The sequence below is a fragment of the Drosophila serrata genome, unplaced genomic scaffold (assembly GCF_035046125.1).
Source record: "Drosophila serrata isolate PLE 108 unplaced genomic scaffold, ASM3504612v1 contig_8, whole genome shotgun sequence".
Taxonomy (NCBI): Eukaryota; Metazoa; Arthropoda; class Insecta; order Diptera; family Drosophilidae; genus Drosophila; species Drosophila serrata.
In genome coordinates this window covers 183,133-210,107 of record NW_028256906.1, presented here as the reverse complement: position 1 = coordinate 210,107, position 26,975 = coordinate 183,133, and the positions used below count along the sequence as shown (strand labels likewise).

The 26,975-nt window shown below is 38.1% G+C and overlaps 3 protein-coding genes and 1 long non-coding RNA gene across 5 annotated transcripts in view; 2 read left to right on the top strand and 2 right to left on the bottom strand.

The window, feature by feature from the left end:
* LOC110184456 (protein crooked neck-like) overlaps positions 1-26,975 on the top strand; it is a 71,920-nt gene that overhangs the window by 28,753 nt on the left and 16,192 nt on the right. The window lies entirely within an intron of this gene.
* PIG-T (phosphatidylinositol glycan anchor biosynthesis class T) lies at positions 281-3,550 on the bottom strand. The gene is made up of 3 exons (XM_020952986.2): positions 2,834-3,550; positions 2,196-2,449; positions 281-2,129 (listed from the first exon to the last, which is right to left on the bottom strand). The coding sequence occupies exons 2-3, from the start codon at positions 2,422-2,424 to the stop codon at positions 382-384; spliced, it is 1,977 nt and encodes a 658-aa protein (XP_020808645.1). The 5' UTR covers positions 2,425-2,449; positions 2,834-3,550; the 3' UTR covers positions 281-381.
* On the top strand, positions 2,906-25,260 carry Trf2 (TATA box binding protein-related factor 2). Of its 2 annotated transcripts, XM_086826116.1 has the most exons (12): positions 3,944-4,343; positions 5,011-5,313; positions 11,441-11,543; positions 15,596-16,096; positions 16,298-16,590; positions 16,669-16,761; positions 16,826-17,425; positions 17,497-17,616; positions 17,680-19,517; positions 19,581-19,833; positions 19,922-21,237; positions 21,458-25,260. In XM_086826116.1, exons 4-11 carry the CDS (start codon positions 16,086-16,088, stop codon positions 20,917-20,919), a joined length of 4,206 nt encoding a protein of 1,401 aa, XP_086682242.1. In that variant the 5' UTR covers positions 3,944-4,343; positions 5,011-5,313; positions 11,441-11,543; positions 15,596-16,085; the 3' UTR covers positions 20,920-21,237; positions 21,458-25,260. The 2 variants fall into 2 exon arrangements, with proteins under 2 accessions (XP_086682243.1, XP_086682242.1); XM_086826117.1 differs by lacking the exons at positions 3,944-4,343; positions 5,011-5,313 and adding an exon at positions 2,906-3,044.
* Positions 3,783-6,459, bottom strand: LOC147645125 (uncharacterized). The gene is made up of 2 exons (XR_015270241.1): positions 6,061-6,459; positions 3,783-5,995 (listed from the first exon to the last, which is right to left on the bottom strand). It is a non-coding gene; the product is annotated as an uncharacterized LOC147645125 (long non-coding RNA).

Sequence of the window (26,975 nt, the reverse complement as noted above, 5' to 3'; positions counted from 1 at the left end):
GTAATATTTTGGGGTACATCCCCAAAATAAAATCTAAAAAATAATATCGTTTATAAATCGAAAATTTGTTCACCAAATCAAAGTTTTAAATTCTCATAACTTTGCTAAATAAGACTTTATTTCGATTCGGAAAGCTGTCCTATGTTAGTTTTTATTAGGGTAATAAATTTGCACACCTCTTTTAAAATTTCAAGATTCAAATTTTTTTCAATTTTAACGAAAAATTTTGAAAAATTAAAATAATAAAATAAAATTAGTAGTAGCATATAAAACTAGCATATTTACTTTTTTACAATATAGTTTTATTAGAACTTCTTAGATATATCAAAGTGGGAGCTTATCACGACTCCAGTGGCTGTTGACTATGTTCATTGTCTCCTCCTAGTCATTCTCCTCGAGATCCTCGAGCAACGGCTGACCATCCGAGTTTCTGCTGCCTGGTAAGCCAGGCTCCCTGAGCAGACCATCTCCTGCTGCCCTTTCTCCTGATCCCTCTCCTGCTCCTTCCCCGTCTGCTGCTCCTGCTTCCTCAGCCGCGGCCTGACCACGCCGGAACACTTTGTTCAGCAGCTTCTTGATAAAGTTCTTTGGCGTTGTCGTCGTCGGCTTGCCCACAATTATCATCTTGGTTGCCACACTGTGAATGGGACCAAAGGCCAGGGCCACCACCGTGCAGGCCAAGCAGATGACATTGTACGGCATGCTAAAGTCCGGTGTGGGCAGTGAAACGATTAACGCCTCCGTATGCATACTGAGCACATAGCTGGGTCGCGTCGCATTAAACGAATCCTGGAAGAGATAACCCTCGACCGGCAAAGCAGTGTAGTTCCTTCCCATTGGCAGCTGGCTGGACACGAGCGCCGATCCGATATAGTGGCCATGATTGGCATCCGGCGGATATTCAAGCCACTTGAGCAGCAAATAATCCACGTCGATGGTTATCAGAGCAGACGTCTGTCCCGGCAGCAAGAAACCGATCTCTAGATGCGACGGCAGCTCTCGCTGCTTGCCAGGCTTATAGTGGAGCAGCTTGAACGGAATCCGCTGGCGTCCGTACTCGTTCACGCGCTGCGGCTTCCGGCGAACGGAGAGGGTGTGCAAATAGCCGTGAACATACCAAGGTATTACCTCCTGCACCAGAATAGGCAGCGCATCATAATGTGAATTCGTGATCTCGGTGGCTATCCGACCCCGCTCTTGGCCATGGCCCAGCAGATAGCGATGGACGGTTAATGGCGGCGGTGTGGGCTTCACCGAATTCCGACGTCGATTCTCGCTCTTCGGCGACAGCCACGCCACATTGAAGAGACGCTCGCCGTGATCCTTGAACTGTTCGTGCATATCATAGACGCCATAGATGGCAGTATGCCCGCCACGAGTGCTCCTCACCTCATCGTTCTCCGGGCTGGGCGGGGGCACCAACTGGTAGCGTTCGCCCTGCTCATTCCGTTGCACATACATCTTGGAGCTTTCGGCCAGTTCACAGTAGCCGTTGAGACCCATGCCGAAGAGCCGTCGTAGCGAGAAGTCACTGTTGCTGCTGCTCAACTCAAAGAGACGCAGATCGTAGACCAAATTGGCCGTCTGCGTCAGCTCTACGATGCAATTCTTCTCGCTATTATCCTCGCACAGTGTACGCACCTTCAGTCCCAGCGAATGGTACTTGGTATTGTGGACATGGCCGGAATTCAGCAGCGAGGCAAAGCCAGAGGCACTACCGCATGGCAGGAGCTTCTTCCACGGCGTCAGATTCTCAGTGCAAACGATCTCCCGAGGCAATGCCGAGTATCGAACAAAGTTCTTCCTGTTTGCGGCTGGCATAAACTGTGGACGGAGCAGATGGCGTGGTGATATACTATTCGTTTTGTCCACGAAATTCAAGGAGGCGCACAGTACACCGGAAAAGACATTGGCCAGCTGGCTCCACTGACTGTTCACCTCGCTGTCGGTGAGATTGTGATCGCCGCTGAACCAAGCCCACATCTCAGCACCGCTGGTTGCCTCCACAATGGGATATCCCCAGGTCTCGTAGCGCCACAAGCCTTGGGTCAGTCCAATGTGCAGCTCCTTGACGTCAAACTGCTGCAGCAGCTCGGCAATTACCCGGGGCGTCAACTGGGTGTGGTAAACTAAGTAAAATAAAAAGCAATTTCGGTAAGCAATAGTAGAGATTTATGTGATGGAATCTAACTCACGATTATCTTTCTGACCAAAGTGCCAACGCGTGGTGAACTGGAAGTAGGTGTTGACATGGTCGCCGGACAGTGGCCGCACCACCAGCTCCTCGTAGAAGCGCTCGTCATCCCTGCCCAGCGACGACTTGGCTGAGCCGGCAACAGCAAGTGGAATGATTGCAACCAGGAACAGGGCAATGCTGCACGGGCACAGGCGTGGCCCGGCGGTGGCACTCCCAAACTGGCTCATTGGCAGGCGATTTAATATATTTTTACTGTCCAATTGAGAAATAATTAAAAATCAAAAAACAAGGTAGAAAACAGCTTGTGAGGGTTGTTATCGATATTATTATCGGTTTATCAATGTTATCACAGCTGACGGCGATGTAAAAAACATTTTTACCGTCCAACTCGTTTCATGTAAAGAAAATAACGAATAGTTAGTTTCTTTTTTATTTGAATTTGTTTGGTACGAAACAGTTGTAATCCGCTTAAAGTGTACGTAAATTTGTTGTATTCTTATTTGCTTAAGAGACATCGATAAATACAGCCGATTACTTTGTTTTTAGTTGACAACTTTAAAATTTAAAACCATTCAATTTGCAATGAGTAGGCTTAGAAAACATCAAATTTACTATAAAAAGGCCAGCGGCACGTACATATGTTCCAGTTCGTATTTTCAACTCGACGGAGCTGTTCGAAACCAAAAAAGGAACATATTTGTAAAAAAAAAACCAAAAACTGGATCAGTTTTCAACAAAAATCAAGTGTACTTTTTGTAAACGAAAGAATAAAGCTTATGCCGAGTTATTTCGCGAGTATCGGTCATTTCATCAAGAAGGCGTTGGCAAACCCAAAGGAGAGCAATTTGTAAGTGAATTTTAAATATATTTTTTTAGAGAATACAACTTTTTCGTCCGTTTAAAATTTGAAATCAAAACGTCTTCCTCGCGCCCATTCGACAGTAGCTATTTGTATTCTTCTCGTGGTAATAAACCGCAATGAAGACCAATAGTCGTGAAAAGGAAAATAAGGAAATAAATAATGCTAAATTCTTTTTATTTAAAAGTGACGTATTGAATGTCATTTAACAAGGAAAATTTCATACAAATCATTAAGTTAGTTTAAATAAATGCTTATGCCGGGTGGTATTTTACATCAACATAAGCGGGGTTACATTGCTTCTGGCAGGTCTCTTCCAAGATTTCGCGTTTGTTTAGCCAAGTTCCCATCCTTTTTCCATCTACTTGTGGAAACAGAAATTCAATTGCTTTTTATTAATTTAATTTTTTATTTTTTCCTGCTGTCAGTAGTTTGATTTTCTAGTCCTCGGACGTTTGATGTAGTTTCGTTCTACATGAGCATTTTACCCCATCCTGTAATGGTGTAAAATGGTTTTAGAGATGTGTCAGATGTAACATTTTAAATAACAGCTTAAGGATTAAAAGTGACCAGATTATGTTAATTTACTCTTTTTCTGTCTTTCTGAGAGCAGATCTGTTAGTAAAATCTACTTCCTACATGCGAATTCTAAATGTATCCGTACGTATGTAAAAAAAACACCTGAATTTAGCGTGACCAGAAGCCAGTCAAAAAATACTAAACAAATATATTGATAAATTGGTATTTTGATATATTTTCAACGAGAGTTGTTATAAATTTTACAGTATAATTTTACATTTATGTATAAATGTGTAAAATGTTAAATAACAGCTTCGGAATTCAGAGTAACCAGAAACAATATCACAAAATACCAATACTGACATATTGGTATTTTCAACAACCAACTTAGACCCGACAGCCCCCAAGAGAGAGTTCTGTTAGTTTACAACAACCCGACTGCCAGTGACAAAGAATTCTGTTGGATGAGAGCAGTCATGTTACGGATTTTACATTTTACACGGGAATTCTACCCCACGTAGAAATTTCTACCCCAAAAGTGAGAATTCGATCCCATGCAAACCCGTAAAATGGCCAACAGCGTGTAGGATGTAAAATGTTAAATAATCAGAGTGACCGAGTGACACTTCTGTGGTACACCAACAAACACCGCGACACCGACGTGAAAACATGCAGCGTTCAAAGTGAAACGCCAAACGAATTGAGAACGACGTGTGTGCTCAGACCTGTGCTCGGATTATTTTTGTCGCCTACTTTCCACTGCCTCTGGTACTGATTCTACGACTAATAGATAGTAGCGACTAAATAGCTGGGAATATTCTGGGGAGCAAGCAAGACCTTTCAGCGAAATTCGAAAATGACACCATGATTTGCAGATTAACTTGGACAACTTAAACAAAGGGCGAGGGGTCTCAGAATATGGCACATTGTCGCATTGAGTTTGTCCCAACATTACAGTTTTTCGTCATTTTTGTTTTATGTTAGACCGTAAACAGCAACGAAATTCGCGACGAAAGCAACAACAACTACACAACGGACGGCGGCGACGTCGCCAGGAAAGATTTTTACTCGCGTCGCGGTATACTTCAACTGTTTTTGAACTTTTATTGCGTGTTGCTCTGCTCTGCGGGCGAAGCGACAAAGCGCGCGGCCACAAAGCGGCCGGAGTGGGAGAGCACTGGGGCGCGCGCTCTCTTCGCCATTGTACGGTGTCTCGGTATGTGTCCGTCTCTGTCTCGTCGGTTGCCGCGCGTTTCGCTCGTGTTTATCGCCGCCGCCGTGAACTCTCACTGAAAACGGGCCGCAGCCGCTGCCGTTGCCAATGCCACAGCGAGCCGTTTTCGCCGCGTCGTGTTTGGTCTCTCGCTCTCGCGAAATTCGCCCTGGCAGGTCTTGCTTGCTTGCTCTAAGTCAATGTTCCCCGAAACCCATCTAGTTTGCACATATAAACGAAAACTGAACAAGCAATCGGAGGTATAATTGTCAAAACAAACAAAAGTGATCCCAACTGGTAAAAGTTAAAAGACATCAAAAACAATAGTAGCAGAGAGCGGCGAAAAGCTAACGGCGAATACAGCGGCAGCAGCAGCGGAGCGCAAGCGAGACGGCAGCAGAGCTCCGCTGCGAGGCAACGGGACAGAACGAGACAGCCAGCAGCCAGAGAGAGCGCCGCAAGGAGCAAAGCCACAAAGGAGAGAGCGCAGCGCGAGAGCACATTACGACGCGACCTACTGAAAAGGTGATTTTTTCGTTTCATTCATTTTATTTGATTTATCCCTCTACTCCCTATTCGAATTTCTTTTTAGTACACTGCATATTTGAAACATAATTGTACGCCTAGTTAAGCCTAGTCCATTACAAATTGCCAGTGAGAAATGTAACTTTGGCTCTGCTCTCTTCTCGACTTCCTCTTGCTCTCTCACTCTCATTTCATAACTCGTTTTGCATTCTCATTCTGTGATTTCTTGTTTCATTCTTGATTTCGTTTAAAAATCACATGTTTTTTTGTTGTTCTTGATCAAAATTCAAATTAAATCATTTTCTTTTCTAACCAATTCGAGGAATTTCAATTTTTGCAGCTTTGTGGCTCACTTTCATTGAAACCACAAAGAGCGAGACAGAGAACGCACTTAACAGCACATAGGGCTGTTGTTAACATATTTTTTCAGCAGTGCGTTAAAAACCAATAAACATTTAACTATAAAAGAGTTGCTCTTACAAAAAACACAAATGTCTGCATTTCAATAATTTCGAGTACTGTGTGGGCGGGATGACGTCATGGGCGGCTGCTTCTTCGCTTTTAGTTTACTACTGCTATTTTCGGTGTGCGATTATGAGTCACATAGCTGACATTTTTCCCATTTCAAACGATGTTGAAATTCCCCTTTTACTGCCAAAATGTTTCTGTTCATGCTGTTATGCTGAAAAAGTAACAGATAGTGGGGGAAAAGGGGACAAGGTCTCTGCATCCATTGTTTAAACATACTTTGCCAGAATTTTCGCCAATATTGGACTGAAAACTCTTCATTTCTTGGTTCTGTGCGTTGCGTTGGTAACATTCCTCGCTCGACGGCCCCCCATTCTGTTAAGCAACAGCGTGCCAGAGTGGGACGAAGACAAAGGCGGACAATGCGAGTGAGCGAGCGAGGTGGCTGTGTGGCGCAGTAAATAGTGGAATATTTTTTCACAAAAACCTCTGCTTCGAGTCGCGCTGGCGGCAGACTGAATTTCCAATAGCGTTGTCGCGCGTTCGAGATTTCAGGCGACTCGCTTCTCTGCCGACGTCGACGTCCGCTCGCCCTGTTCAGTGAAACCAGAAAGCACGTCGCCCTTGATTCGCTCGACCAGCGGGGTACCCTGTATTGGACCTGCCTCTGCGTAAGCACTGTCATATTTAATTAGTTTTCCCACTTTTGAATAGTTAGATAAATATACGTATTTTCGTTTTAATTACCTTACATAAAATATTGCCCTTCGGATTCATATAAATTTGGGTTAGCGACTAGTACTTTATTTAAATATAAATTGTAAATGGAAAATACAAGTAGTTTTCACTGTCAAAGCATACCTTCATGCCCGGCAACTAAGAAGTACCTGAACCGAATTCGCCGCATGCGCCTCTCATTTGCTGCCCTGTGGCTGGCTGCTTTGTAGCTTAGCTTGTCGCTTCGCGTGCTCCCTCTCTGTCGCGGACGCTCTCATTTTTCTGTCGGAGGAAACACATTCAGTGAATTTTCTCAGAAAAGAAGTTTCTAGCAGTTGTTGTAGTCGCTTTAGGGTTAGATTTTATTTTATGCTTCGGCCGCGTACCGTTTTGGACAAAAAGACGTAAAAATTTCAAAGAAATTGACGATTTTTCATCATTTTGTTACGTTGTTCATCAGTTATGACATATAAACGACGAGTTTTCGCCATTTGTAGGTGCTAAAAATCTGCTGATTTTTGTTAGCCAAACATATTTGTTGGTTTATTTGTTTAATTGCTTTTTTTTGGAAGCCGACGAGTTATACATTTTATATTTTATTAATTTATTGACAAGTGTTACATTTGTTTCTGGAAAACTTTCTGGCAGTAATTGCCATTTATTTAATATTTAGAGGTTATATTCTTGTATTATATTTTTAATGAATATGACTTCGTTTGTTGTTTCATATGCTTGTAAAATATTACATCGAATTCAGGTATAGCAGAAACTATAAAAATGGGCTTTTAAATTCACGTTTTCAGGTTTTTTTTTTGTTTCTGTATTTTTTTATGCTTAATTTGCTTCCGTTTCTAGCTTGCTCGTATGTATGTATGTATGTATGTAAATGCTGAATGCTTGTGTCAATTTTCCTAGTGATGTAATAGATTTTTTTTAGGTGCGGCTTCTTTTTCCGCCTACGTCCGCTCTGCCATATTCCACTTTTCCATGCTCTTCTTTATTATTATTTTTTATTTAAGTTGGCCAACGAGGTCAGACTCACACAGATACGAGCGCATTATGAGCACACACGCACACACGTGCAACCCTAAATAAATCGCAGTTTGCAGTTCTCCGCTGCCATCGGTCCATCTCGCTCTTGCCCTTTTGTATTCTCCCTACCTGTCGGCGATCGTTTTTACTGCTGTTGTTGTTCCTGTTACTGCTAAATGCATCTGTTACACTCTCTTCTTTGAAAAGTAACTTCCGGCTTGATCTCAGTGCTCTCTTCTCTGTCCGCCCTCTTTTTCCACTCTGTATCTCGCTCGCTCTCGCTCTGTCTGCATAAATCAAATGTACGATGCCCGCATTTTGTTGTTATCGCCAATTTCTGCTGGTGGGGTGCGTACGAGTGTGTGTGTGTATTATAATTATTAGTAGGCCTTGTTTTGTTTTGACTTTACGCCCTTTTTAAACAAATATGTGAATATATTATCGCAAGAATGTGTGGCATAAGATTTTGATTTACACTCCCATTTCGATTTCTAAAAATAAATGCATTGTTTCTTGGTGGGTAAGCGTTCATATATCCTATATATTTATTAGCTTATGAAGCCCACTGTAAAAATGTACATAATATCTATCCCTATATATTTCTGATATTTCACATTTTTTAAATTTAGAGCGGAGAATAATGACTTCCCCCCTTTCCTTCAATGGCAATACGCAAATGATTGATGTAACTTTGTTAGTGCGGTTCGCTTCCTTTGTCTTTAAATTAAGCCCATTAAAATTAATTAAGATATTGACCCAGTTCGCTGGCTTGGCACAAAGTAAAATGCACGAAATTGTTTCAAGTGCCTCAATTTTTACAGTATAGCAGCAGTCCATATGACGTCATGCAAATGAGCTTTATTATATGTAAATACATATGTACATAAGTATATACATATTTTCTTCTCCCTGAAAAAAAGAGCAAAAACAGTTAATAACTGACAGTGATTGCTTTAAATCTAAACATATTTTTTTTTTTAACTGGAGCAGGTGTGACGGTATAGGAATAAGGAATAAGTGAGAGCGTGAGACAGAGAAAGAGCGATCACAGAAATTTAGCATTATAACAGCGCCGCTTGCAGCAGAACTACATACGGTCAGAATAAAATAGAACAAATAAACAAATTTGAAATATTTAAAATTCCACGAGGTAAAAAATAAAGTCAAATCAGTTACATCAGTTATAACAAAATTAAAATTGCTACTTTTTGGGAGAATTTGTAAGAATTCGACTTAAAAAACGTTCGTTTATTTAATTCTCCATTGACTGAGAATGATTTCTCAAAGCTTTTGCGGCTGACTTGTTCAGGTGGAATGTTTTGTTTATACAAAAATGTTCGCAAGAGAGTGGCGGAGACTGAGCGAGAGAGGACTTAAGTGATAAGGCGAGCAACTTTTTTGCCTGATAATTGATCCCTTCCTATATCTCTCTCTTTCCACGCTTACAATTTTTTATTTTCTCTCTTTTGGTCTGTGAAATCGTAAGAATGCATTTTTTCGAATTCTTTGTCGCTTCTTTCGTTACTCATCACCGGCAACCTGTTGTTATTGTTGTTGCTGTTAGCAATTAAAATCAGCAGTGTGAAGTCCAAAACTATAAGAAAGAAAAGTCAAGAATATTTTTTCATTGATGGCTTAACAGTATCCTCTTTTCGCATACACACATTTTTATATTCAAAAACAAAGCAAATTCATTGATTTTTTACTTTTACTTTTCTTGGCATCATAACTGTAAAATCTTTCCGACTCTGCTTTGGTCGAATAGAACACAAGCACAAAAAAGAACCGAAATCTCCAGCAGTAGCAGCGAAAGAGAGGGGCTAAATTAAGTGTGTCAGTGCAGCCCCCTCTTCCCACAAAAAGTGCGTACTTCCAACGTGACAAAAAAGAATAATAATAATAAATACAGAATAGCTGCAAAAACGCAAGCGCTGCCTTTTAACGTTTCCATTTAATGTTAAATTTGTATATGTAGTACATGTATCTATGTATTGCTTTTAATGATTAACACGCAAAAGAGCTTTCCCGAGTGAATAAGTGAATGATGAATAAATTAAGCGAATACAACTAAAATTACAAGCATCTTTGTATAACGCAGTCACAGAAAAAGAAAATACAAAGTCAACACAGAAAGCAACATAAATATTAGTTATTTTCTTTAAAATTGGTTACTTTAAAAACCTTTAGCATCAATATCTATTTAATTTATTTTGCCTTTCTAAGAAATTTATTAAATATATTATTTATTTACAAATGTACTTGTGTTAAAATCAATACTTTATAAATAAAAACTCATTGCCAGAAGCTACATAGTTATTACATATAAATACATACATACATATGCATGTAAATATTTCTAGTTTGTTATCCGAACTCACGCACTGTAGCTTTAGCGAATTAGCACTAGGAGCCAATTAGCACATGGTATGTATACCGCCAATGCCTATATTCAATGCGAATGCACACAAATGTACATTACATACTTAAGTATGTACGTATTTTTAAATACTTGTGTTTTATACGAAAAAGAAACCATGAACAACGAGGCGAGGCAGCCCCCAAGGTCAGCGATAAAAGCTAATTTCCGTCTGACTTTATCCTGTCTCGCCAGACAGTAGTAATCCCTGACTCCACCGCCCGCCCCAAAGAACCCAAGCTATACTCTTTTTTGGGTCACTTAAACTTTCATTTAAGGAGAAGCGAGAGTGCGGTTTTAGTGATTTCATTATGCAGCATATTTTCTACTGTCCAAATGAACACAAGAGAAAGTCCAATTCAGGGTTTATATGTGTATATATTTTGTTTAAATTCAAGGTCATTTTTGATTCTGTATATGTTAGGGTATTAAAACCATCAACTTGCTTTTTTGGCTTCCATGATCGCTTTCTTTCTCCTGGGATCTTCTCCCTGAAATAACGGTTAATCAAAACAAATCGACAGCCAGCTGTCTCTGTCTGTCAGTCCGTCTGCCGTCTGTAAGTTAGTTCAGACCACTTTTCTCTTTATTTTTTGTGGAGGACATGTCAACGACTTGTAGTTGTTGTTCTTTTGCTTGGTCTTCGTCGTCTTTCTCTGTCGCTCTTCCCAGAAAAAACTGAGAAAAGGAGAGCCAGACTGGCTGATAGAGCGAATGTGAGGTGTATTAGAGGATATAACAGTTCATTGACTTAAAGGCGAGACGCCAATGACGAACTTTTTGGGGTTGCCCCCATATTATGTTTAGTATTGTCATTACTTTTATTTCTATACGTTTGTAGATTCTTCTGTTATTTTTCTCGCTATCGGGTTTAAAGAAACAGAACCTAAATAGTATCTTATGGTTTTAATTAATACTATAATAAGTGGTTGCTTGTTTTCATGGGGATTTTTGTAGTGCTCGTCGCTGATTTCTTGTCCACAACAGCATTTCCGCTGTCCGGTTCTCCCAGGCAATTGTTGTATCCATATATGTACATATATAAGTAGCTATAGCTGTGAGTCTTCCTTCTCATTATCAAAATGCTCAAACAGCAGAGGGCAACTTAATACCACTATTCAACAATTTCTAAATTTGTAAACCTAGCTCAATTTAAAAACTAGTATATTTTCCATTACAACCAATCTATATTAAAAGCAAAAGTGTGATAAAATAAATATCTACTGACTATTGATGGTATAGCTACGGCCACAAATGTGTGTGCAATGCTCACACACATCCATATGTTAATTTGTATCTTTCATTGCCTTCTGCACACCTGGGGAGATTTTTCTTTTCTCTTTGTTTTCATCTTCGTCTCTTGCTCTTTACGTTTCCTTGTCCCTTTTTTTGGCCAGCTGTTTGTATTAAGCAATTCTTTTTTGTTATCTTCAACCTTTTTTCCTACTGACACGCCCGCTAACAGTTGTCCACCTTTATTTTTTCTTCTTGCAGGCTCTCCGGTCGAGATTTCAAACATCTAAAAGAAAATAATACAAAACAAACAAAGAGCTAACCATTTAATATAACCATTCAACTAATTAAGGACTTTTAAGAGGTGAGTAACCGTGCCGTGATAAATCGTTATCGATATCGCGAATAACGGCCAATGTCAAGTGCAATGCGTCTCGGCCATGTTGAGTGGCGGCGCCACTGTTAATCCAGCCATGTTAATCGTCCGAGTTAACCACTAAAAACAACACGTGCAGAGCTTTTCCCCTGTTAGCAATGGTAACGCAGACTGAAGCCAGTCTCTTGATTTTCCTTCTCTTCTCTATTTATCTTCGAAACGAGTTTCTTTAGGTTTTTCTAGCCCTGCAATTTGACTCTCAAAGTGCAAATCAATAATTAAAAAACGATGATGTAATTGAGAAAACGTGACTACGAGATTAACAGTCCGAAAATTGTTTCAGATAGCTTAAAAATATTCTCACTTAGATTTCTCAAGATGTTTCCAAACCATGTGAAGCAAATGTCTCACGGCATTGGCAAGTGCATCCTTATCCATGAGGTCACCACTTTATCTTAGTGATTCACTCTTTAATTCAAGTATGTATATGAATAAATCGTTGCACATGTGTTACATGTTAAATGATTCACAATTTTTGATTATTTTTTCATAAAAATGTGTTGTATTAAATCCATAAAAAATATGGAATGTACGTAAAAGATTTCAGCTACTGCCTCTTTTGGTAATCCATTAAGTTTGTCGTTTTTCGCGCGATCTGTTTTTGGTGTATTTCTTTGCTACCAAAGTCCGAAAATGTTCCGTTTTCTTTCTAACATTATTGGCAGCACTATTTGGTTTTTAATTTGCAGAAAATTCAATGATTGAAATTATATAAAATTACAATATTTCTGATTTCTTGTACTTCTAATTTTGAATTTCTCTCGTACTGGCTATGGTGCACCCATCCAATATGGAACGGAAATAAATAAATACATATGAATGCATACTTATACATATAATAAATAGGGAAATTGTTGGTTGGTCATGTGTGCGTTTGCATATATTTATTGTATAGTTTATGATCCCTCTTGTCAGACACGTAGGTCACATTTCGAAACCCCTTCCCATTTTTTAACTAACAAATCTCAAATGTAGACAAAATTGAAAAAAGTGACGATGTACATATGTATGTACATACATAAATACATATTCCCCTGAAATTGGAGAGCTCTCGGGAATGGAACGTAGGCAAAGTGATTATTGTGGGAGGAATGAGAGCTGGAATGTAGGGGTGAATATGTATGTATATTCCACGAATCGTGAGAAAATAATCCAACAGAAGTTCGGGCTGTGTATATTATGCTAGATAACAAATAAAATTGAGAAGCCCTTGGTTCTATAAAGAACTTTTTGATCGGTCTTCAGATGCTGTTGGATTAATTTGCCAGACTCAGTGGCTTTTTGAAAAATGCAAGCAGAATATATATTTTACATTTTGCTTTTTTATTAATTTTTTTTTGTATACCCCTTTAGTGTACATTTTGCTAACGACGACAGAACGAACACATAGCTTTTTTAGCCATCAAGGTTACATTAAAAAAAAAACATAGATTTATATACATTTAAGCATAAGACGAAATAAATAGTCTACCTAAAAAGGTGACTGCCAATTGCAAATTGTTCGAATTGACAATTGTGAATTATGTATGTATGTATGTCGCTTGGCCTTGAACCTGAAATTTGCAGTTCATTTAATTTTTCGAATTCTTATTTCTTTTTTGCCTTTTGGAACGCTGCTTGGCAGTGTGTGCTCGCTGTTATTGTTGTTCGTTATTATTATTAGTATAATGTTTTTTTTTCTTCTTTTTTTTGCACCCTGCATTCATTTTGTCTGTTTGTTGTTCGCGCTCGCGTTTTAATTTTCCTTTTCGTTTTTAGGTTAATGAACTGAATTGTACCATTTTCCCCCCTCTTGTTGTTGGTTTTGTACAATATCTAGGGGTATTTTTTGCGTAAATTTAAATATTCAATTTCTGGCGCACTTATTTCTCAGGACGGTGTCTGCGCGTATGTTTCTGAATTTGATTTCGATCAAATATTTTTGGTAGATTTTTCGCATTTTTCGCTGGCTGGCTGCTTGTCTATTTTTCTTTCTTTATTGAAATTCAAGCAATGAGCGGCATTCGCATTTGCATTTATTGTGCATTGTGTTTTTCTATTGCTGCCTATTTTTGACCCGTAATTTGTTGTTGTCGCTCTGTTGCCGAGCTGTTAAAAATAGCAGAGAGCAAAGAGAACGTGCAATTGAGAGCGAAATTTTAGACTTGGTATATGTAGAAAGCAAAGCAAATGCCGACGTCATGTGAGCTCCAACATACACACACATATACGCACGCGCTAAAGGCGCACACGCACGTATGTATGTATCGTTGTGTTCGTTCGAGTGACGTTCCGTTTCGTTTAAAATTCGTTTTGTTTTGCTTCGCTTTGTTTCAATTATTTTGGTTTTGCTTGATTACAGCTTACAGTAAATATCGGTTAAGGAGCATACAGTGCAGTTTCGGGTATGTAATGTAGATACATATGTATGTATGCGTTAAAAAAGTTTGTTTTAAAAGTCTAGTGCTAACTTTAATTCCAAAACTAAAGATCTAGATAAAATTACAGCTGATTCCAGAAAGTCAAAGGAAGTGGAAGGAAAGGCACCACAGCTGTTTTAAATTAATTTACCAAAACAACTGTGAGCCTGCGCTTTACAGCACAATTTGGTGCTGAGCAGCAGTCTTCTTGTTCAGAAGAATCGCAGCCGAACCACTTTCTTTTTGTGGGTCACCAAAAAAAAAAAAGCTTTGATCCAAACACCCCCACACACACACACTCACTCACTCACTCATTCATTCAGTTTTATATAGTTTTATTCAATTTCATTTCTTTGGTGTGCCCTTTTTTTGTAAATGAATCACATTTAACATGAATGGAGGAGGGTGTGTAAGAAACAATCTACATAAATGTGTACATATGTATGTACATAAATACATCCGGTCTGGGCAATAAAACAAGTGTTTGAACGTTTTTGGTTATTCATAATAATTGGAAGTTGAAAATTGGGTCATTGCCTGCAATATTTTCATTTTGTTTCATTCCGCTCTATTCTAATTTATGACAATTTGCTAATTTACAATAACAATTTTTCATTTGCACTTTGCTCCGAATATAGAACAGTGTTGCATTCAATGTGTGCTGTGGGTGCGAACGAGATGTTGCAGTTTGATGTTGTGAGATGCTTAAATGACGGTGACTATTTTAGTAGTAGTTGTTGTTGTGGCTGGTATTTTCGTCACTGGCGCTGTAATTTTTGTTGCTGTTACTATATTGCTGTGCTCAATTGACGACAGTGTTCCACTTTTTGTGCGAGTGCGTCCTTGACCCAGAAGTCATGTACGATAACTTTTGCACACACAAATAACACCCAACCTCCCTCCCTGCGCCATCTGTTTGTCTAGTCGGCTCTCCTTCTTTTGCTGTTTCTCCTCCTTGCCTTTCCTTTGCGCTCATGAACAGCTCATGAAATCCATGTTAAGGTCAGCGTCAGACGTTGCCGATCCTAGAAAAATGTTAAATTGCTGTTTACTAACAGTGTGCAGGCGGCAAAAGTGTCCCTACTTTTATAATTTTTTTTGTATGGAAGTTCCAATGTTTACATTAACATTTTCCTATCTATAATTAAGGAAAAATAACGTACTATTCACATCCCTAATATGGCATTCGATTAACGCCGGTCGTGAGTCGTGACTATTTTGAAATATTGTGGTTCAAGAAGGCCGTTGCCGGTCTGTCATCTCTATTTGGCATTTCAATTGGTTTATTTTCGTCGGTTGTGCGGTGTCGTCGGCAGTCAAGTGTGTGTTTCGTTTGACGTTCTTTTTCTTTATTATTATTGTTGTTTTTAGTGCCAGCGATAGGTTAAGTTTTAATTACAGTTACACCAACTGTTCCATTGACCTTAGTCTTTTGCAAATTGTGCATTGGATTCGAAAGTGGATTGCATTGATCATAGCCCATCATCTTCATTAGGTCCTTGCATTGGTTTCCTTCATTGCCCTGCCATTAAAAACAGCTGATTTTCTGTCTTCCTAATGTTTTCCTATTTTTCTTTGCAGACTGCTACAAAGGAACAACAACAAAATAATAACAGCAACAACTAAAACAACAACAAGCTAGAAACAACAAGGAGAAAAGAACGGAAGACTAGAAAATAATTGTAATACACAGAAGTTATCATTAAACGAAAAACAAACATCAAGAGGAAAACAACACCAACAACCACAACAACAACCACAACAACTAATTCTAATTTAAAAAAATATTTCAACAATTTAATAGAAAAAATAAGTATTTTTGTCATAAAGAGCAAAACAAAAGCAAACGCGATTTACGAAACATACACACACAACACAACAAAGAAACAACCAAAACAAAAAAACTTTACAAAAAGAATCACTTTTAGCCTTATATACAACAAACAAAAAAGAATCAAGAAAGATAGAAAAAAAGAAGAAAAAGCAAACAAATCAATCTAGTATTAAGACGAAGACGAAGAATTCAGAAGCAGACGTTAGGATTGAATATTTGAGCAAGTAAAATTTAAAGATGGCCCCTGTGTAAGTTGCTCAAAGACTTAAGACCCATATACACCACACAATATATACAAAATTAGATATATATAAAAAATATATATATATATATAACAGCAAACACACACACACACACATGAAAAAACTTATATACCAAAAACTCCGATAACAGCGCAAGCATTAAAATCTATCATCTCCTTAAAACAATAATACAAACCACTCCAACAGAAAAGAGCATCTTCAAGCTCAACGAAGTGCGGCAATACAAAAACATTGGCGTGACAAACGAGAGGGGGAGGAGGCGAAAAAGGAGATTGATATTTCAAAGCAAATAGAACTTGAGGACAAGTTACAAACTCCTCCATCGACAGTACCTGAAACTGTATTAAATATATTAGACGGCAACCAGCCGGAGATATCAGTCTTAAAAAAAAATCACGCCAGGCAGGAAACTCTTGTTACTTCTTCTTCAACCAAGAAACCAGGATCTTTGAAGCGGATACATCAGCAGAAACCCCAAGGTAACTGGAGAAACGATACATATCATACATATGTTCAGCCACCTAAAAATATTATATATTGTTTCTTTCTTTCATCAGATCCAGAGGAGGGAAGCAAAAAAAGGAAGCAAGGGGGAACATTCTCTAAAGCAATATGCAAGGACAAGAACCAACAAATAAAAAATTCAAAAGGTAAGAACAGAGCTTTTTTTTTTTTTGGTAGAATCTAAATTAATTTACTTGAAATTTGTTGCAGACGATCTCAAGCTATCTAGCGACAAGGATTGCGGTTCTACGTCTAACGTGTTAGACTCTTCTAGTACAGATAAAGAGAATAATCCACTTGGTTCAAACCATCCAAAGGCAAAATCCAAAGGAAAAACTAAAGAAAATAATAAAAAGATTCCAACAGATTCAACAGGTTCCAATGTACTTGCATTACATCGCCAAAGACTAGTGAAGTTGCTAGAGAAAAGCGCACAGCCACAACTAAGGCAGGAGCAACTCCTACTTAATCCACAGCAAAAGCTGCAGTTAAAGGAACTACAAAGCCAACACAATAAAGAGGATAGAGAACTGCAACGCGAACACTATCAGGAGCGCGCTAAATATAATCAGATATTTAAACGGCAACAAGATCGTCTACATCAACGGCTGGTGCAACGGCAACAGGAAGAGCCAAATCTACCACTAAAGTACATACAGAATCAGCAACTGCTACAAAAACGTCTAGTTGTAAACCAACGGCAACTGCATCTGCTACAGCTAAAAAGACAACAAGAACAACGTTTAAAGCTCATACGACAACATCTACAGAAACGAGAACAGCTGGAACAACTACATCAACAACAGCAAGGTAAGAATAAAAAGTTTTTAAGGAACTTAAACCATCATCTAACCAAAATTATAAAATTATAAATTATGCAGATCAGGACGTGAGTTGCAATTCGACCAAACTTTTGAATTCAGACGAACAGCATAAGGAACAAGCAGCATTCAAGGAAACAAGTTTAGCAAGAGTGGGCAAGCAAACATCAAATTCTAAAAGTAAGACCTAATAAATTAAATGAACTTATCTTTATAATGTCAATAATATTAGTATTTTGTCAGAAGTCTGGCCATCTGGACAAGAACTACAAGGGAGACTGCAACAGCCATCGAATCCGTCGAAATTGGATCATAAAAAAGGGAAGTCGAATCTGTTGGTGCAAAGAAAACTCAAATCAAGCCAACACGAGGGCCAGACCAAGTTGGCAACAAAAACAAAAAATACACATTCAGCACAACAACAACAACACAGACCAATAACTACATCAACTCCAGTAACTACAACACCAATAGCAACATCAAGTCCAATAGATACAGCCATACGTAAACCGACAACAAAACCTAGACCAACAACAAAATCTAAACCAACACCAATACTTCAACCTGCACCCATTCCTAACCCAACACATACACCAACAAAAGCAAATTCAACAACAAAACCTAAACAAACATCAATCCTTCAGCCAATAACAAAATCTAAGCCAATACCAATCTTTCAACCAACAACAAAATCTAAACCAATAGATAAACCGACACCTATACATAAACCAACACAAACCCCTGAACAACCACGAATACGTTTACCAACAATCCCAGCATCATCTTTGACCGTCGAAGAAGCTTGTAGACTTAATGGTGGTCAAATTAAACTACTGACCGATCTCAAAATAAGAGAAGATCACGAGATAGATAAGCGTGAACAAAGTCTAAAGAAATTGCAACAGGACGAGGCTAAATCCCGAGATCAGCAAGCCGATAACCTCCGCCAATTGCGCATCTATCTGGAGTGCTTAACCGACAACCCATTCGAAGACACTGAGGAGATTGGTGTGCCAAAACTACAAATTCCAAATTATAAGTCTCCTACCAAAAGGGAACTTCATCCCCAAAAGAGAACCCAGCACGTAGAGCAAAAGGAGTTCCAGGATTGGGATTTTCCTCCCAAATCCGGGCACCCTCAGTTGCAGCCAAATTTCCCTCCCGAATCCGGGCACCCTCAGTTGCAGCCAAATATGATGCATAACGAAATGGTGAGCATACCGGTTGGAAATTTAAACGGGGGCTTGAAGGCCACCAGCAGTGGGTCCGGAGTAGGCACCAGCAGTGTCTCCTCCGCGGTGCTAGCGAATGCTCCTCGAGTTTACCTAACGCCCACGGCTACATTTATGGCCAATCGCCAAGCGGCGGCTGCAGCAGCACAAGCCACTGGAAAGATTGGGGGCGCCACTATAGTCGGTGTTGGTTCTGCTGCCTCATCCAACGCAGCGACAGCATCGTCCCCCGGCACTGTTCGCTATTTTTCGCAATTTAGCAAACTGCCAACGACTGGAGGTAACGCTGTACCCAGTTTGCAAAAGAAATTGGTCAATGGCGATACCATCGTGCTATCTAATGGCTCCAAAAGCCGAATCCTAACCAGCAACAGTAGCGGCACCGTCGCATCAGCACCAGAACTAGCACCAGCAACAGCAACAGCAACAGCACCAGCAACAGCACCACCAGCAATTGTAGCTTCCACGAATGGCGGCAGCAGCGGAAACCCTTGTTTGCTAACGAATAAAATGGAGCCAATAGAATTAGATGAGACTGTGATTAAGAACAATGCTGACGTGGAGAAGGCGTCTGTGGCCAGCAGCCAGCAGGATCAGCCGCTGGAGTTGGTGGCGAACAATTCAACCGATGGCGAAGAGCCGGAACTGGACATTACCATCAATAATGTGGTGTGCTCGTTTAGCGTTCGCTGTCACTTAAAGCTGCGCGAAATTGCCTTAAATGGATCCAATGTGGAGTATCGTCGGGAGAATGGGATGGTGACGATGAAGCTGCGACATCCATATACTACAGCCTCGATTTGGTCTTCGGGCAGGATCACGTGTACGGGGGCCACCTCCGAACCAATGGTAAGGATAATTTTTTTAATCATATATTTTGTTTATATATATTTATTATATTATCTGTTCCAGGCCAAGGTCGCTGCCCGTCGCTATGCCCGATGTTTGGGCAAATTGGGCTTCCCAACCCGTTTCCAGAACTTTCGCATCGTCAATGTCCTGGGTACCTGCAGCATGCCTTGGGCTATAAAGATTGTCAACTTTTCGGAACGGCATCGCAAAAAAGCCAGCTATGAGCCAGAGCTGCATCCGGGAGTCACGTACAAAATGATTGAACCCAAAGCCACACTTAAGATCTTCTCCACGGGCAGTATAACCGTGACAGGTGAGCTATGAAGAAAAATGGCTACTTGTTTAGCAACTTGCAATGGTTTCTTTTCCCGTAAATGAATAATCTTTCTTCCTTTCCTCAGCGGCCAGCGTTAATGATGTGGAAGCGGCCATTCAACACATTTATCCGCTGGTCTTTGAGTTCCGCAAACAACGTTCAGCTGAGGAGCTGCAGCATATGCGGCAGAAGCAGCGCCGCCTGACCGGAGGCATTGATCCCAATGAGCTGGAAGAGATTATCGTTTCGGAGAATAGGGCGGCGGCCATTAATGATATATTCGTGAATACGACGGCTGCCCACATGAACAAGACGGATCAAAACAACACCACCGTTTCCAATTCCGCCATCAGCGGTAGTGTCGGCGATTCAGCGATCAATAATGTTCAGCGTTCTAAGCAATTGGAGGGTTACCGCAATATGATGCAGCAGACCCAGGAGGAGCGACGCCATATACCGTTTCACGGTAGCACTAACAGCACTACCACCGCCACTGCCTTGAATGCCAGCAAACCCTCAACCTCTGCTACGTCCTCGTCCTCATCGACGTCTGACAATATTTGTGCCAGTGCCCGTCGCCGGGCCACAGAATGCTGGGCCACCAAGCTTCAGAATAAGCGGCCACGTTACAACGCTGCTGCATCTGTTACAGCTGGTAATGCCTTCTCCCATACCGCCTCCACATCAGCCCAAGCCCAAGCCCACCTGCGCAATCCACTTAAGACAGCCGCCCTGGCTAATGCCAGAATGCGGACCGTCGGCCAAACGCCGTTGAATCTGGCGTTGGCTTCAAACAGCAGTTCCTCCTCCTCCAACGTTGTCCCCGCCGCCGCTTCCCGTCTGAGCGTTAGTGGGAGTAGTGCCGGATTTCTGTCAGCACAACAACGGCAGCAACAGCAGCAACAGCAGCAGCAACAGCAGCGACTAATGCAGCAGCAACAGCAACAACAGCAACAGCAGCAGCAACAGCAGCAGGTGCAGCAGAAGCTGCTGGCTCAACAAAGGAGCTTCTCGCCCAGCGACTTCGAAGTGGATGACCTGATCGAGGAGGAGGAGATCAACGAGATGGATAGTCAGTATTGATGGGGCCTTGCTGTTGTTGCTTAAGCCAAGAGAGAGGAAAGAAAACAAAGCCAGGAGCAGAAAGGAGCTACCTATTCTTTCCCAAAATTCGTCGATTTGTGTTTTTTGATCATTTTGATCATTTTTCTTTTTTTTTATTGTGTTCGTTGCATTTACACAAAAACGAACCAAACCATGGCAAAAAGCGGAAAGTGGGAGAGTGGCTAAGACGAAATATTAAGACAAAGACTTCTTTCTAGCATGCAAGCAGCAACGCAAGCAACATACACAAAACATAAGCAAACAACATCCACCAACCAAAAATATTTAATTTATAAGGTGAGAGCACTTGGATGTTCTATATTAATAATAATGTTACCGAAAAAAATAACTTTCTTTTATTATTTATGTTATTTAGCAGAACTCGTAAATAACACGGCTAAGTAATATTCAATACTTGGATTTTACCTCTCGATATGTAGTTCTTACTATTTTTGTTAGTTTATTTTCTGCTCTCCCAAACTTTTACTTATTTGCATTTATTCTTTCACTATTTTAGGTTTACGTTTACACAACACTTACTTTAAGAGAGCACACAGTAAGCAACAAAACTAGCAGATATATACATAAATAGAGCATCGAGGATTTCGGAACTCTGAGAAATCAAACCCATCAACAACCTTAAAAAACAACAACCAACAAACACAACTACAACAACAATAACAACCAACAACCAGATGGTATCCAGAGAGCTTACCATTAACCGTATAATATAGCCTAACGTAAAAGTGTATCCTTAACGAAAACTGTAACTTGACGTAACACCTCGACATTGGAGCTGGAACAACATCAACGATTACAACCAGAAACATCGATGCTTATCTTTAGAATCATTGAAATTTTTGGCGCTTTTCCAGCTCTAAGCGACTCAGCAATATAAGCGTTATGAATACGTATTGACAGCGGTTTACGTAATATGTAACAATAATATAACGAATTGTTTACTGTTTTTTTTTTCCTTTTTTTTTCTTTGGTATAAATAGTTAATTTATGTGAGCAGAAAGTCCACCGCCTAATAAGAGATACTGTAAAGTTAAAGAAATATATAACATAAATTTGTTTGAATTTTGGATTCAAACCAAGCATGTTCTTCCCCCAAAAACAACAAAACCAAAATTCTCAAGCAAAAATAATAATTATTAGCACGAGACCCGGAGGAGCAAATGTAGAATAATTACCGAATAATATTACAAATTAAATATTTCAATTATTAGTTTTTTTTTTAATTCACTTTAAGTTATGATAAAACACACACACATATATACACCTATATCTGGTCACATTTAAACCAATAACAAATACAACAGCAACTAATTACGTCTTAATTTATGCGTACATACATACATTTATACTTTATACATTGCAACAACAAAAAGTGAAGGCAAACAAAAGAAGATTTATAATCATTAAACATTAAGCAAAAAGTACGAAAAATATATAAGAGGTTGGCATCGATAATGATAACAAAAACGAATGACTAGGCAAAAGAAAAACAAAAACTAATTTCTAAGTGCTTATTCTTAATACAAAAGCAAGTAAATTCGTAACCCAATATAATACTATTATCAGATATATGCATAGATGTATGTATATTTTTTTTTCTTTTTTTTATTTCGCATTAAATTAAATATTTAAAAAACCTAGCAAGAGAAAGCAACTTAAGCTTAGATTTACAAACTTGTTCCTGTGTTGTTGTTAAAAGAAATGTAAATTATACACATACAATACATATTTTTAGTTAACTTAACGCATACATAAACCCACACAACACAAAACTACACATGTACATACATAATATTAAGACATTACGTCGTACATCAGAAACAAACAAGCAATAAAACGGGAAGAGAGAAGAATAAAGAATAAGGAAAGCGGAAAACCCAAATTCTTTGTCGATATGTGTGTAAAAAAATCGCAATTCTTTGGCGTGCCTTCTTCTGACTTAAAAAAAGAATACAATATATATAGACAATTGTACAATCATTGAAATAGTACTTCCAGATAAAATCCAAATCACACACACATAACACACCCTCCTGCAAATGTTATTTAAATGCATAAATGTGCAACAAATTAATGTTTTCCGAACTTATAACGTAAATTGCCTCATTTTCTTCTATGTAACACACACACATTCATACCTACATATAGAATATTTCTAGTTTCTTTTGTGCTAAAAAACAAAAAACACTTTCATATCGTTCAAAACTTATGCATAATCAAAAATATAAAAGAGAAATATGTAAGGGGAAAAATATCAAACTCCTTTTCTTTTTATATTTTTCACGATTTGCAAAGAGAAAACCCAAAAACAAATTCTAGAAATGTAAAAAAAAAACAAAAACTTGAAAATGCCTTTAGGGATCAAATATGTAAAAGTCAAGAGGAAAGAATGAGACAGATAGGCGATCAGAAAGAAAGCGAGAGAGAGAGCAAGTGCCGAAATGTATTTTTTGTGTATTCGAATGTGTATGTAATGTGAAATGATGAGAAGGAAGAAAAGAACGTGTTGAAAACATTATGATATATGCATCATTAAGTAGCAACTGAGAGCCTAAGCCTTATATTAAGACAAGAAAAACAACATCAAATTAAAAGCAGAATACTAATTTGTAAGCCAAAATGCATATTTGGCAATCTAAAGATATAAAAATTCGAAAAGAGACAAGCTAACTAAAAGCTTAAAATACAAAAATGATTGAATAATATATTGTAAATAACTTAAAAAAATCACAACACAACAAAAAGTAAGCAAGAAAAGGGGAAACCAACAAATAAAACTCTGTAAGCATTACAATTTATACAACTGGGAAAGATATATGTATGTATGCATATGTATGCACATATGTATTTGAGATCCTTCTCAAGTCTAACTGCCTTCAAAGAATGAAAAAGAAAACAGTTTAAATACAAAAAGTACATACACTGAGTAATTATTAACAAATTTATGTATATGTATGAATGATGCAATGAGAAACAAAGATGCTTAGCAGAAGAAGGAAAGGATGTACGATTGTAAATTGCTTGATGAATTTAATCCCAATAAACTTTCAAAAATTTATTTTGTTCCAACACCAACACATAACAACAGACAGACAGACAGAAATGCCTAACTAAATAAGTGTATTTGGTTTCATAAACTTTAAAAAAGCAAAAACTAAATATTAATAATATATGTACGTAGTATACAGATATATTTTTGATTATTATGTATTTAATGACGATGAGAACAATGAAAAATGATGCAAATGATACATATAAACTATGAAAACAAATATTAAGAAATCAAATAGCATAATTCTGTTTTTTGTTTTGCCGTAAAGACTGCATTATACCAACAATTAATTATATATACAAAGCATAAAAACTAACATAATTCAATAATTGATAGAGAATGGCAAGTAAGCCTGACATTAAGTGCAGAAAATGATGAATGAATAAACATTAAATCAACCAGAAAAAGAAAACGAAACAAAAAATATGGAAAAGAAAAAAAAAAACATACAAAAACCGAAGAAACATTTATTTATTAGTAACTAAGATCCAGAGACAAAGAGCAAAGGATTGCTGCTAGTTGAGATCAAGATGGAGATCGAGTCAAGTAACGCGGACCTTAAAGGTCGGCCAAACAATGACCCATTTACGAAAAGCAAGATGAAATTACCTTTTACCAATATGTGCTACCAACTCGAAGGGAAGTCTGCAACAATAAGTATCGGATCGCGAATCGGATTAATTAGGACTTAACTAACGTGTGGATAAATAAATTACCGACACTTGTACGATTAAGATTCATGGTACACGCCCACTCTCCCCTCTCTTAATCCCTGAAATTAGTTGTGTAAGTTTCGTAAACTATAAAAAGTTAGATTTATATACGAAAAAAGATATATATGACATATGTATATATAAAGAGAGAATCGGAGAGATGAAGAGAATAGATATAAACTTACAATTGGTTCGTCGTGCTCTTTGTGTGCCGCCACATATTCACAATCTTTAAGCCTATGCCAAAATCGACGGATTTCTCGAAAACCTTGAGAGATAGCTTCCAAAAGTAGGCACAGATTTTGCCTACTTTTGGGTCCTGAATTGGCGTGGATTTCCAAACTTTTCAAAAATAGAATGTTTATGGAAATGTTGACCATAAGCTAGAAAACTCCCGACAACTGCCTCTTCTAAGTTGGCAGCCATCACTCACAACTTACACATACGAAAAAACAAACAGATAGCAAAAAACAAAGAAATCAACCAACCAAATGAAAGCAAATTGTTTGAATAAAAATCAAATTATAAAATGAATACATTTAGCATTTTAATTGGTTCTCGTGGATTTATTTTAATTATTTCCTGTGTTACTACAGAAAATTCTGTGGATTTCAGAACTAGTTTGAGAAAATATAGTACAAATGGTATTGTGTCGCTTTTTTACGCTATATTTGGGCAATAATCGATAATTATTTAACTAGATGACAGAATATATTAATATATCTATACTGCATTGATTTAAAAAGACGATTAAAAAACAGACTTTTATCACCTTGCAGGGTATTGTAATTTCAGAGGAAAATATAATTTTAATCGAAGGAGTCATTTCCGACCCTATAAATCATATATATTCTTGATCAGCATCAACAGGCAAATCTTTCTGGCCATGTCGGAAAGAAAATTTTTCTTCGCAATTTTTTTATTAACATTTTATAGGGGTTGCATCGTTAAAATTTTCAAAAATTTACAAAAAAAATAAAATTTTTAACATTTTTAATTAAGTATGCAGATTTATAAACCTTTAAAAATATAGCACAATAACGCTTTCCGAATTGAAATTAATGCTTTTTTGGCTTAGTTATGGAATCTTTAAACTTTGATTTTTTTAAAAAATTGTCAATTTACAAAAATTAAATTTTGTTGAAATTTTCGAAAATTTTAACGAAATTCTAAAAAATGCTGTAAGATATTTTTTCTTGCAGACATGGCTAGATCGACTCGGCAGATCAAGAATATAAATCATATATACTAGGTTCGAAAACGACCTCTTCACTGCCTTTTAAGAATTTGACTAAAATTATAGGAAACATAAGGTTATAAAATTATTTCAATGAATTTTAAAATGCTAGTAATTGTTCATTCTTGGGAGGAGAAGAGAAAGAGCCAAGTCTCTTGGGTAATGTAACCATAAAAAGGTAACTTTAATTACCCAATAAATATAGAGAGTTTAGGGAGAAGGCTTAAATCTGAAGATTGTCATGATTTGTTGGAAAATTAATATCAAACTCAAAAAAAAAATAACTTTTTAAATTAGAGGTTCTTTAAAAAGCAAATTTAAAGCTTAAGACCGTCAAAGTTTCCCATAAAAACTTTTTATACTCTCTATATTAACTTGTTTTTAGACAACCCTTCAGCATGTGAACTTCCGCACACTTATTCCTCGCACACAGCATAAATGTGCCAAATAATAGAACAAATATTTTGTACGACAAACAGCGGATATTTATTTTTAAATTTAAAAATTGAACTCATCATCATTTCGTTACTTGTTGTTTCCTTGGAATCGAATTAAAATGGTCCAGCTTGCGCCGTACAAAAATCTACAAAATAAAAATGCAGCCATAAGATGCAACGAAGCGGCTAAAGAATTTGTTGTTGTTGTGTGGAAAATACTAAAAATTAAAAAAATAAAAATAACAAAAATATACAGAATAAAAACAAAGAGAGAAAAAAATTAAAAGCAAGAAAATAGCATAAAACTGAAAAGATGAAAAATGTGCGAAACAAGCAGAGCGAACAAATTGTTCGTGACAACACGCGGGGGGAGAGATGATGACCCAAAGGGGGCGACTGTGTCAGGTAAATGAGAGTATCCACACATACAGTGCGTTTCATAAATGTAGGGTAATACAGAGAAACCATTTAGTAGATGGAAATATTGAAAATTGTAAAGTAAATCATTTAAAATGCTTGAAAAGTAATTCCTTGAGTAAACAACTGGGCTCCAGCTCCAGCTCTAGCTCTATCTC